At 31.2% G+C, this 14,252-nt stretch overlaps 1 protein-coding gene across 5 annotated transcripts in view; it reads right to left on the bottom strand.

Moving 5' to 3' along the window:
- The window catches only part of dare (NADPH:adrenodoxin oxidoreductase, mitochondrial), an 81,939-nt gene that overhangs the window by 46,087 nt on the left and 21,600 nt on the right, over positions 1 to 14,252 (bottom strand). For all 5 annotated transcript variants that reach the window (XM_085813723.1, XM_085813721.1, XM_085813725.1 and 2 more), the window contains one exon: positions 6,357 to 6,401. In XM_085813723.1, the coding sequence (XP_085669849.1) occupies positions 6,357 to 6,401 (45 nt within the window). The remainder of the gene's footprint in view (positions 1 to 6,356; positions 6,402 to 14,252) is intronic.

The following is a 14,252-nucleotide window of genomic DNA, read 5'->3' on the forward strand; positions in this document are numbered from 1 at the left end:
ATACAGCTACCGATAGTGAAGAAAGTAACAGAGAGGTTACTGAACGAGAAAAAATTTTGATTGACAAGTTATTCGGAATTCTCGACACAGCAATTACAGGACTTGAACAATGGAACTTAATAACTGAACAAGAAATTATATGTCTATAGTATTAGTCTGAAGTATTAGCAGAGAAAACAAATCAAACAACTCACATTGAAAGAAATGTTTAATAAAGTAAACATATAAATATTAAGCTCTTTCCTTTTGTAAATTTTGACACCCTTTAAATCATAAATGCTTCGTTATTTCATAAATCACGATTTCATATTTTCAATTTTATAATTTCTACGTGCCATCTTAGTAGATTTAAAATGATCTAATATCCGGAAAAATCTCAAATCTGGGATCGCCGAAGTCCCGACGAGTCCAGACCTCGGAATTTGTACTGTATAAATATATATATTCCGTATTATATATATATATATAATACGGAATGTATATTTTCAGTTAAACTTTTACTCAATAACTTTAGTAATTCATGAAAGTTAATTTTGCGTCTAGTTAATTCAGGAAAATTAGTTTCAATTAGTTGTTTCAGCTTTAAAAATATTAAAAAAATTTTAATTAGTTAGTTATTTTCAACTAATAATTGTATCGCCATTAGCAAAAATTATGCATTACTATCAACAACATAGGTTTAAACCAAATACTTAATTGTCTATTGAAGCTTCAAAACGTATTTCCGAACTTCACTTTTTCTCGGCTAGCGTTACCGAATTTGCCCTTGGCGACCTAAAATCGAAATGGAGCCAACAGATTTCCCGCGAAATCGATAACAGACCCTCTGCAGAAATAAACTCATAATCCCGATATCCCATACATATAGTATGTGCAAAAGAGAATAAACTCCGTAGAAGGTGATAAAAAATTAATTTATGGCTTAATTGAAACAAACACAGAAATTAAGCTAAGCAAAACCGTGTAAAAACAAATTGAAATGATAAAACGAAACTTAATTTTCATGTGAATTTTCAGCGCTGACTCTCCCATTTTAGAAATTTCCATTTGTTTCAGACAAAGACCACATTTAAGGATTGCCATCCATCAATATCCAGTCTTTGTAGTCAGCTTGATGAAGCCACAGTTTATTGAAAATGCACTTTCCAGGCATCTCGTTCCTATTGGCATCGGAAGGGTTGTGGCCTTCCAGGTTGGGATTGCTCTAATTTTGGCAAATATTTTCACACACACCCCCCCTTTTTTTTCTCGAGCACCTTCATCACCTCTTAAAGAACTTCCGGCTTCACGCTTTCGTCACAATCTGCGTAAATTTATGGATAACACCTGTTTCGAAAGATTGGGTGAATAGCCAATCAGACACCGATACTTTCGTTCGGGTAGCTAATTGTTTTTTTTTTTTTTTTATCGTTTGCAACGCAAATCCACCAACAGATTGGTTAAGAGCCATGTAATTTTAATTCCATATTCATGAGAAATCATAATTCACACTTAGAATGGCAATCATTAGAAATGATAAGAAATGTCAAATGAGCAAAATTAAGGACCGTTTATTCATTTTGGCCAAAATTAAGGACTTTTAAGGACCAAAAATCATTTTTGAAAAAAATAAGGACTTTTAAGGACCGTACGAACCTTGAATTATATGTGAAATTGTTGTATTTTTCTGTGTAATGTAACACGAATAAAACTTAACCCTCTAAGCGTTACGAGTTTAGCCCTGAAATTTCAAAGTTCCTCAAAATGTCATGAATAAATGGTAATTTCATGATTTTAATTAAAAACTGACTCTCTCATTTTGTATCTTGATTCCTTTTCTTTCAATATACATCCAAACCGAAGTTAGATACACTAAAAGCTAGGAGAAATTTTCATGTATAATGAATATAAGTCAGCCTTTTATACGGAATTTTCCGGCCGTAACACTCAAAGGGTTAAAGAGACAAGCTATGCCGGAAAAGTAAAAACATAGGATCAAGTCCATTTAATATTGAGTAAATGGGCAAGATATTGGCAAGCTTGCAGTGCTTTTGGTGACTCATTTTTGTCACTAAATTTGGAGAGAAATTGCCAAAAGTCACCACACTTGGCAGAATTTTGGTCTTGTCCCTGTATCAGGGGTATTGATATTGTAACTGAATAAATGTAATTGATCACTTTATTAGCTACAACCATAATTTGACCATCACATTGCCTTCCAGTAATTTTGAGACTGAGAAAAACAGTACTAGAAATATCTTGGCAGCCGGGTGAAAACTATATAAGGCTGGTGAGAGCATCTGCTCTCAGTTGTTGCTGTTGTTAGCTATTAGCTCAACGTGAGTTCCCAGTACAGCTTCGCTCCTTAGCTGTGTTTTGCATTCCATTGTCTTTAACATTCATAGTAATTTAAAGTGTAACTACTGATTGTACTCTGTGATATTGTGAAGAGTAGTACAATTATTTTTGTGGAAAGTTCTAGATCTCTAAGTATTTATTTTGATAAAATAAATTTTATTAACCTATCATCGGAACTGTGTGCATTTAATCTATTGTGAACCCATACACACACAACAATATAATGTGTTTGGTCCCTTGTTATGCAATTTTCCAGCAAATTTGCAACACCAAAATTTTTTCCGGAACCTCTAGCTTGAAAACTGCTGACCTAAACAAACAAATTTTCTCAGCTATCTCAAAAATAAATAAATAAATAAGAATTTTAAAAAAGGAAAGAAAGAAAAAAAGAAAAGTTTATACGTTATGTTATGTGTTGACTTTTAATCTTCTAGTTTTAGCTGCTACAAAATTTTTAATCAGATCTTTTGTATCTGGAATATCTAAAATATCATTGATAAATCATTAAAATGTTCTTTTGACACTGTTGATCTCAAACAATCATTAATTTCAGCTTTGTAAAAGCTTTCTCCAGCAGCTATTTATTAATTGGTAACATTAAATAAGTATGTAATTCTAGGAAGCATGTAGAAATTATATCCATATACAATCATAAATACTGATTTATATTTTTCTGACTTCAAGAAACATTTAACATAAAAAAATAAATATTACATAAGTTTGCTTAGCTATTTTGCAACATGTAACTGTAACATGTACCAAACAGCTTTCCATAGGAAGGGCTATGAACACAAATTGCCTTTTGACAATCATTAAATTAAATTTATTGTTCCTATCTCATATAACAATGTTCTTGTTTTCAAAGCTAGTATTGTCAATAAAAGTTTTTAAATCGAGTCATTTTATTTTGTTTATTGCTTATGGAAATAATTAACCAAACAGATAATATATTTAATTCAGAAGTCAAACAACAAAAATCAGTGTTATATTTACAAAATTTTCACAGGACTAGTCTAATTTACATTGGCCAAACTAAGAGAGCCTTAAAATTTTGCGTCAAGGAACATGAGTCATATGTTAGAAAAAAGGAAACACAGAAATCTTCTGTTGCTCAACATTGTTGGTCCAAAAACCACACTTTCAGTTTTTCTGCTGCCAAAATTATTCAAAAAACATCTTCCATTGGAGAACTGGATTTTCTAGAGGCATTTCACATTCATAAAAATCTTTCTGTTCTAGTTAACGATCCTAATTCCAATCCAAATTTGCCTTCGGCCTTTAAAGAAATTATGTTTTAGTTCTGGTTTCACCAACAGATGGCGCCACTTGCTTATTCTTGTCCAGGTTTTCTTATCTTATCTAATCATTATTTCCTATCTTGTTCATTTGCGGTTTTGCAGCTGAAGATGGTGGTTCGGTAAAACCATCGAAACTAGTCCTGTGAAAATTTTGTAAATATAACGCTGATTTTTGTTGTTTGACTTCTGAATTAGTATTTATTCGGCGTGTTATTGTGTCTTAATTAAGATAATATATTTCTTATGCTGAAACATTTTATCATAATAAGAATTACTCAACGATCTTTTGTTTTCTATTTCCCAGAAAATCTATAGTGGAAAAGATGCATTAACTCTTTTGTACATAACACAGAGTGTAAATAACTTATGCATTTTCACATTTATTCTGTCTGAAAGTTGTTTTACAGTTTTTCAGTATAAGATATACTGAAAAATTGTAAAACAACTGTAAAACAATAATTAAAAACACCACTATGATTATTAACAAAATTAATTTTTAAATATTGTTCATGCAATTAAAACACCTGAGAAAACTTATGCAGTTCTCGTAAATTAGAGTTATGATATATATATAATGAATTTATATTATCAATAAATTGCTTCAAAAGTACAGTAAGAAACTGTAAAAAAAGTCATCTGCTTCATTTAGACTTAAATTGTTAAAAAACATAACAAGAAATAAAAATAACTTAAAGATGATATGTAAGGCAGGATGTGAGCAATAACACTTATAAATTAATACTACACTGATCAAAATTTTTCCTTTCTGTTACTGAGATGAAATAAGCATTTCCTTACTAAATGTCACTTCTTAAAGATGCAAATGCTCTTCATTTTTGAAGATTGGTGGCTTTTGTTTAGATTCTACAGCAAAATATATGTTACATTTGAATATTCATAAACAATGCGCCTATTGTTCATATCCTTGTAGAGTCCAAATGATGAACTTCTATCTGAAAACTGGAGTAGCAGGAAACTACACAAGAGAAGGGTTAAAGTACCCTTTATTAAATCTTTGAAAATTTACAATGCGTCAACTCAACAATAACAAACTTCACCTCTGCTTGGGCGGTAATTCAAAGTCAGATAATGAAACTAAAAGTTGAAGTTATTAACAAATGATAAAACTAAACTACAGGGCTCAGCGAGATCCCGTAACTTAAACCTCCTTTGAAACCAGTGGCAGCAATTAAATGCAATTAAGCCATAAACGTATCCAAGGCAGAGGTGGTGGCTAGAGCCTAACTCTCTTCTTTTCTCCTACCGAAACTCGGCTTTTAAATATTTCCTGAAAAGTAGAAATTTGCATTCCTTCACGCATGCTACAACATTTAAATATTCTGGCACTAACAACTCAGGGAATGAAGGCTTATAGGAAAGTTTAAAATAAAACTTTAACTTGTTAGTTAAAATAAAATAAATCCCTACAACCTTTAGCTCATATTTTGAGGATTTGACAGTTTTCTTACTAAAACAATACTCTAGTATAGGAAACTACATATTATAATAGCAAAATACTATAATATTAATTTATATCTGTTTTTTACATGAATATTTAAGGCTTTTGTACACGCCTGCACTTCTTAGTTTGTTTTTCCCATTAACTTGTATTTCTATCATTCTTAACACTCAAATACCAATTAGATAACATTACTTCCTAAACTTTCCATTTCATCTTTCTCCCACTGTTGCAAGTTACTAATGAATGTATTCTTCATGCTCATAGCTGACATTACCACAAATGTCAGGACAAAAATTCAAATGAGAATGGAAGACATATATTTTCAGGGACATTTTCAATGAAATCTTTTAATATGATGAAAAAAGATCTTAATTTTGCTCATAATTCTCTGTTCTTCTACTCCTCAGAAAAATTCTCACACACTTATCGAAATGATGTTTATTAACCACCAGCAAGTTTCTGTTCAAGTTGAGATTTGCTGCAAAAGTATGCAAACATTGAATCATTTTTCAATGATATCATAAAGTTCTTTATCAACCCCAATTTTACATGGTGTGCAGGGAGCAATATCTTCATTGGATCTACAAGGTTGTTAAGTATCACTTTCCATATCAGATGTGAAAGATGTACATGTGTTTTGCAATGCAAATCACCTGACTGTCCCACACGCACAGCAAACAGCATTATTTTGCGTAATCCTTTTATAAACCCAGTAAAACTGCAGTCTCAGTAACCTCACAGTCACAGCAAATTTTACATTCCAAGCTATCATATTCCAGATACTAAAGAACTTACTTCATATTCTCATAAGTTTCCTCATGATCATATGCATCACTATACTGTTTTCAGCAAAACTGCTTTCAGACAGAACTCTGAACACTGATAAAAAATCTCCAGTCTTATGTGACACATTCATTAATTCAGAATGACTTTTGATAATATGGCATATAGAGGGGGGGTATTATTTACATCCCAGATTAAAATTACTTAATTAATCAAGTGATTACTTTGTACATATTTCCAAAAATGTTTTCATGCTACTGTGACATTGCCAGATAGTCAACAGAATTTTTTTACATATTCAGATAATGACAGATAAACATGTTCCTACGGAAACGAAAATGAACTAAAATTTTTAAGTCTCATTTTTATGATCAGAACTCTCAAGTTAGTAAAGAATGCTAGTTTCAGGTACATAACAAAAGGTTTGTAGAACAGTGTTATTAAAAACATTTTTAAAAATCAAAATAGTGTATTACCTCACCAGGTATTCCCAAGATTTTATCATTGCTAGCACCACACGCCTAAAAAATATTCATTTATATTTGTTATTCTTTTCAAATAATTAAAACCATAAGTGACAAAAAATTCTCATTAAAAGATTATTTATTAAAAATTTTTCATTATCATGATATTTTACGAAAGCTAAAGTTATCATTATATGAAGAAAAAAGTCATACAAGCTATAAATACATATTAACCAAAAATACAAATATTTCTTTATTTGGAGATATACAATTTCTATACTTGGAGATTTGTAATACAGACAAAGAAATATGCAAATATTTTTACATTTCTACATTTATAATACAAATATTTCTATATTTTCTATATTTCCCTTACTTACATGACAAGTTAGAGAACATAACATTATTAAAAAACAGTACTAGTTAAAATGCAAATTTAACTGGTTTTCAGTTGACAAATGCATTTTGATCATTGAAAAACAATAATAATATCTAGGAAATGCATGAGGAATTTAAACAATGCACTATAATCTATGTATACAGAAGTACAATAAAGCAAAAGTTTACATATAACATAAAACTACTGCTCAACAAAATGAATAAATGCTATGCAATAAATGAATAAAAGTATTAAATTATGGGAATTTATTCAAGAAAATCAGTAGAATGCAGTTCAAAACCTGTAGTTCGAAATTTCAGTTATATCATTTTTGCAGAAATGGACATGATTATTTTACAGATACTCATACTGTTACACATGAATAGAAAATATTTAAGCATAATTGTAAAAAATTAGACTAAAATTAATTATAAGGTCTTGCTTCTTTATCATGTAACTCAAGCAGTTTCATAGTCTTTTTAGGCTGAATTTCTAATTATAATGCAATGACAAAAATATTCAAACTGATTTCCTCTTCTGAATTCTAGAACTTTCAAAATCATTTATGGGTCTGTGAGAATGAGTTTCTTCTGAAATTAATACTTTCTCCTACACAACTCTGTTTGCTTTAATGTTATCTCAAACAGTGAAGCCTTTTTGCAAAGCTTCTAATTCAATACCTTGCCCTGATTACTTACAAAGGTGGTCATATATTATTCTAGCTGCAATAAACATGCTTAGATTCTAATGTCAAATCATAGTTGGATCCAAGGCTGTAACAATAAAGTACTTGTATGAAAATGACTTGAATTCTTTTGAAGAACTTAATTACAGCTCTTACGATGCTTTAAAACATTGTCAACAACCAAACCATAGTTTTAAGAGAGTTAACCATAGTTTACATTCCTCGGAATAAGCCTCAATAATACTAATGAAATACATCTAATAATTAAGTTCTGAATACTATATTTAGTCATATTCTGTTATCATATATAGTTGTTAATACTATATGTTATATTTCTTGAGGATTAAGATGATTTAAACAAAATCATCTTAATCCTCAAGAAATAAATCCTAAATTATAAAAAGAAATTATTCAAAGTATTTGAGAATGCTAAAGAGAAATGTCATGAAAAAGTCTGAAGCAACAGAAGACAATGAACATTACATTTAAACTGTATATAAACTGTACTTTTTTTATGTTAATTTTTTTTAACAAAATTAGAGTGCATACCATATTCAACATCAAGAGTAAGTTTAAAGTAATTTATTAACGTTATCTTTATATACCTTACTATTAAATCTGTAAACAGTTTCTTCAGTTGAAACTGAGAGATTCTGTTTTTGTTCTACACTGAAACTTCTAACCCAATCATTATATTGAAAAGAGTCCTCTTCACTCTTCTAACCCAATCATTATATTGAAAAGAGACATAAAACATTTAGCTACTATTTCTTCCAGTATTAGATCCATGAAGCCACAATCCATTTGTATCAATCACACTTCAGAGAGGCAGTTTTCTTGGATGTCCGGTTGGTGTCTTCTGCTGAGCCACTTGCTAGCTTCTAATTTATAACCACATTATTTTTTTTATTTTATTTATTTATTTATTTATTTATTTTTACTTTGAATTCACTGGTTGCCCTGTAGAATTTTTTTTGAGCTAAAGATTTTATTGATATGAGTTATAATTGCATTTCACTTTATTTGGAAATTGATAATAATTAATCCGTTTTAAATTTTCAAGAAGAAAACTTATTACATTTAATTTTTTTATGAAAATTTAATTCATAATTTAAGTTTCATTTGTTTGTTTTTAATCCCCTGACATTACTTTCCTTTAAAATACTAAGTCTATGGTTTCTGACTAAGTCCGACAAGAGAAAACGGTGACACCTTGCAGTTTGCCTGAAATTAAAGGGGTGGCTTCTTCGACGGAAAGGAGTCAATCATCACTCAGCAGCCAAAGCAAAAGATCTGATTTTTGACTGTGGAGTGGAAGGAAAAAAAATGGTGATGGAAGCAGCCATGTTGAGGGGCTGGCAGAACAAAAAGATCTCTGTTTGCAACTATATTTACCTAAGTTTACTTTTTTTATATGATTTCCTTTTCTTTTTATGGAGAGGGGGGGAAGGTGAAATTTATAACTTGTTTCCTTGGATGTAATCCCTTTTGAACAAAGAAAAATGTTGCCCATGTGGGGAGGCCTCTCAAATGCTGAAATATATTTGTATATTTTTATTTGTAATAATTGTTTAATTAATTGAAATTGGAAATAAGTACAGGTTCTTGCAGGTTACAACAGCTTTGGTTGTTTGAAGTTTATTAAAACAGCAGAAAATATTCTAATATGTGTAATAATATGATATACTGATTTTTAATTAACTCATTAAATTCACAAATCTAGTGATAGTCAGCTAATCAGTTTTGGCATGAAAATGTTTACACACAGAACTAGTCGTAATAGTATAATTCATTTATTTGTAACTGGTAAATTAAATTAACTATCTGCTGTTTGATGGAAACTAAAATTGCTTTAACTTCATTCTTAAATATAGATGATTAATAATATTTTACCCTTTTCAAAGCATTGAATATTTTAAGCTGTGTATCTTGTATTTTACCATAAGAATTTATAAATAAATTACTATGGTGCTGAATTAAGAAAATCTGTAATTCAGGATCAATTTGGGGTATCCACCTCTTAACGGTTTGTACACTGTGCAAAAAAAAAAAGGAGGGACAGTTCTATATCTCCCATTCTACTGGGCCGATTGACGAAATTCAGCTTGCGTTTTTCATGTCTCGAAAGCACGACTTAGGATATGTATTACATCCCTAAGTCGTATACATATCATCATTCTAATATGGGTATTTTCAAACAAAATCGGACTTTTTCTAAAATGACATGCCAATTTTTTTCCCATATTCCGATTCTAAAACTCAAATCTCAAAATTTTAGCTCCTCAAGCTTAACTGAATTTGATATATATTTATTTATATCTTCTTTTTTATTAAACTTACATGATTCCTTCCTCCATAATTCAAAATTTAGGCTTAATATAATTCACACATTTTTTTATGATTTAAGTATTATTCATAAATTTTTAGAAAAAATTTTGTGGAGTTACACAAGCAGATTGGTTCTCCTAATTTAAATTGTAGCAATATCACATTAAACGGAATTGAAACAAAGCAAACGTACTCCATCGGCTTTTTTATTTCTGATATTTCAATTGGTAGTTTTTCACTTCGTACGAAAATCTATGTGGTCAAGTCGTTATGTAATCAAATTGTATTAGGTTTGGATGTATTGGATCAGTTTAACTTCTCTTTTACCGAGAATGGCCTTCAAATAATTTCTCATCAGAATAAAAGTAATGTAAACTTGATAACTGCTAAGTCATATCGAAATTCTAACTTTTGTTGCATTATGGGAAATTTGAATATTGCTGTGTCATTGAAGAATGTTTATGATCTTTCTCAGTCGTCTGGCATCTCCGTTAATGTAAAAAAAAACCCCGAAAGCGGAAGTGGCTTGAAAATTAATTACCTTTCACATCTGGTGAATGCTATTTCTGTCAACGAGATTGATTTATCGCATATTTCGAGTGTAGAACATAAAGAAAGACTGAGTAATTTAATTAATTCGTACCAGCCTCAGAAAAATAGACAATCTGACTTCAAGATGCAAATAAATTTATGCGATGAAATTCTTGTCTGTCAAAATAGAAGATACACGTCTTTCACGGAACAAAAAATTGTTGACGATCAAATTAAGGAATGGCTGAAAGAAAAAATAATAAAGCCTAGCAACTCTAACTATGCGGCTCCTATCGTTTTGTGTAACAAGCGGGATAATTCTAAAAGATTATGCATTGACTATCGGAAATTAAATAAGAAGATTATTAAAGACAAATTTCCACTGCCTTTAATCTTGGAAATACTTGATCGTTTTAGAACAGTCAAAGGTCTTCACGACTCTAGATTTGAAAAATGGCTTTTTCCACGTAGACATAGATGAAAATTGCACTAAATATACTGTGTTTGTAACACATAATGGTATTTATGAATTTCTTAAAGCTCCTTTTGGTTTATGTATTAGGTCTTTAAGCAGAAGGAATGTTTTTCAAAGGTATATTTATTCAGTATTTCGTGACTTGTTAAATGAAGGTGTATTAATTATTTATATGGATGATATAATCATACCGGCTAATGATGAAGTTGAATGTTTAGACAAATTAGAAAGAGTATTCAAAACTACTTCGGAATATGGGTTACAAATAAATTTCAAGAAGTGTCAATTCTTAAAACGTAAAATTGAATTTTTAGGACATGTAATTGAAAACGGAACTATTCGACCATCACCTTCCAAAACTGTTGCTGTTCGAAACTTTCCACAACCGCGTACCTGTAAACAACTACTAAGCTTTTTAGGACTAACAGGTTATTTTCGTAAATTCATTCCTCATTATGCTAAAATAGCTAAACCTCTCAGTGACTTGCTTAGAAAAGGTATTGGTTTTAAGTTCGATTCTGAACAACAGGAAGCATTTTGCAGATTAAAAGAAATTCTCTCTCAAGCACCTGTTCCACACATATTTAGGCAAGGATATCCATTAGAACTTCATACTGATGCTAGTAGTCAAGGCTTTGGTGAGTATTACTCCAACTGTCTGATGATGGTAATTATCACCCAATCCAGTATATGAGTAAGAAGACTTCACCGCAGCAAGTGAAACTGTGTAATTACGAATTAGAAGCCCTTGCAGTTATAGAAGCTCTGAAGAAATTTCGAAACTATTTGTTAGGGACTAAATTCAAAATTGTAACTGATTGTAGTGCTTTTTAAAAAACTTTAGATAAGAAAGATTTAACTCCCAAAATTGCAAGATGGGCAATGTTTATTGAAGAATTCAATTACGAAATTGTACATCGTTCTGGAAGCCAAATGAAACATGCTGATGCTCTAAGTAGAAATGCTTTAATTTTAACATCATACACATCCGATGTAACTGAGAAGATTCGGTTAGCACAACAACAGAATGAAGATAAACATGTGAAATTGATAAAGAATTTGGTTGAGAAGGGAGAAGAAAATGGATTCTTCGTGAGAAATGATATTTTGTACAAATTTGAAAATGGTAAAGATCTGCTAGTAGTGCCAGAATCCTTACAGAACGAAATCATACAGAAGGTACGTAAAAAAGGTCACTCTGCTGTAGATAAAACTGAGAATGCTGTAGAGCAAGAATTCTATATTCCCAGACTGAAGTGCAAAGTTGAAAAAGTAATCGCTAACTGTATAGAATGTATACTGTACAACAAGAAGCAAGGAAAAGCAGAAGGATTTCTTCATCCTGTACCGAAAGAAAACATTCCTTTGAGTACGTACCATGTCGACTTTATTGGACCTCTTCCATCGACGAACAAGAGATACCAACACATTCTGATTGTGGTCGATGCTTTTACGAAATTTACTTGGTTCTATCTAGTAAAATCACCAACTATGCAAGAAGTTATTTCAAAATTGAAGCAACAACAGACTGTATTTGGGAATCGAGCCAGAATCATTTCAGATCGAGGTAGTGCCTTTACATCGAAAGAATTTTCAGCTTATTGTGCAGATGAAGACATAGAACATGTCAAAATTACTACCGGTATTCAAGAGGTAACGGACAGATTGAACGAATCCATGGAATTTTGATTCCTGTTTTGTCAAAATTATCACACAAGGATTCAACAAAATGGTTTAAGTATGTTCCAGATGTCCAGAGAATCATCAACAGTACAACTACGAGAAGTACGAAATATTCACCGTTTGAGCTTCTCATAGGCACGAAAATGAAGAATAAAGAAGATCTGAGAATTAGTGAAATATTGAATGAAGAATATCTAAAGCAATTGATGCAAGAATGTGATGAAATGAGAGAAGATGCTAAAAACAACATTTTGAAGATACAAGAAGAGAATCGAAAACAATTTAACAAAAGACGTAAGAAACCGAAACTGTACAAGATTGGCGACTTGGTAGCCATTCAAAGAACTCAGTATGGGACTGGTTTGAAACTACGACCTAAGTTTCATGGACCGTATAAAATCATAGCTGTTAGACCAAATGACAGATATGAAGTCGAAAAAGTAGGATGCCATGAAGGACCGAATTTGACATCTACTGCGGCGGACCATATGAAGCCATGGTCAAATTGATTTGATGTTTGTATCAGCTCAAAACCTAAGGACCTGATACTTTTTTTTTTTTTTTTTTGCTTTTTTATTCTCTTTGCAGGTAAATGATGGTGATGTCCACTCAACAGACATCCAGGACGATGCCTCTTCAGGCTGGCCGAAGCTGTGGAAATCATCAACTCCCTATGCTGAATTAGAATTGCCAGCAATGACGTCATCACCGCACAGCGCAGTAAGAATCATTCCAGACAGCGTCAGATAGTGTCTAGACGTGGATGTGAGTGAAGATGTGAGCAGACGGATCGCTCCTCTTCAAGAGTTGAAGAAGACTGACGGTCTTCTTAGGTCTTCGTTGGAGTTTTGGTCTTCTTTTGATGTTTCGCCTTTAGTTGTTATGCCTTTAGCCATGCATACTATTTAAAAATAGCTGGGGACTAATGTATTCTATCAACGCCGGAGGAACTCTGTGTGAAAGGACTGAAATGTTCATCATTACATTAATCTTAACTTAATTTATTTTTATTACTTTTTATTTCTTATTAGTAAAATAAAAGCATGTACAATGCCATGCTTGTGCTCTCTATGCTCATGATTTAAAAGAGAACCCTACATACATGAATTTACATATTGGAGCGTTTTGAAATCTGGCATCTGTTTTTTGAGTGTCAACGCCAAATGCGGTTTACGCACTTGTTAAAATTATTTGAAAGTATGAACGATAACTTTTTCCCGCTCATCTACAATGAAAAAAAGAAAAGGAAAACAGAGTGCTATAAATTAAGAAGTTCGCCAAATAAATTATTCTTGGCAAAAACTGAAAAAATACTGCAAAGATAAATCTTTGAATTTGTCCGTAAATTTCACAACAAATTTTACAAAATTTAATATTTAAGCATAATTTGAGTCATAGAATCAAAATATGGGGAAATATTGGCATGTTATTTCAGAAAAAGTCCAATTTTGTGCAAAAATACCTATGTTAGAACGATGTTATATCTAAATTTAATACATGTCCTAAGTTTCGCTCTTGAGACATGAAAAACACAATTTGAATTTCCTCAATTGGCCCAGTAGAATGGAAGATATAGAACTGTCCCATGTTTTTTTCGAAGTGTACAAAAATATGTCAATACTGTTTTCTTTTTTAAAATGTAATATCTGACTTGCCACCAGTAAACCTTCACCTAAGGCAGTACTGTAGAATTAAATAGCAGATATTAATAAATATGATGCTTTGTAATTAAAACAAGCCAAACAACATTCTTTTAGAAGTTTATTTTGCACCTATATTTAGACTGGACTATTACTAACTGAGTTATCATATTAAATTCTACACAAC

Source organism: Stegodyphus dumicola, chromosome 3 (assembly GCF_044657685.1).
Source record: "Stegodyphus dumicola isolate Sdum_Otavi_A_Nest chromosome 3, ASM4465768v1".
Classification (NCBI taxonomy): domain Eukaryota; kingdom Metazoa; phylum Arthropoda; class Arachnida; order Araneae; family Eresidae; genus Stegodyphus; species Stegodyphus dumicola.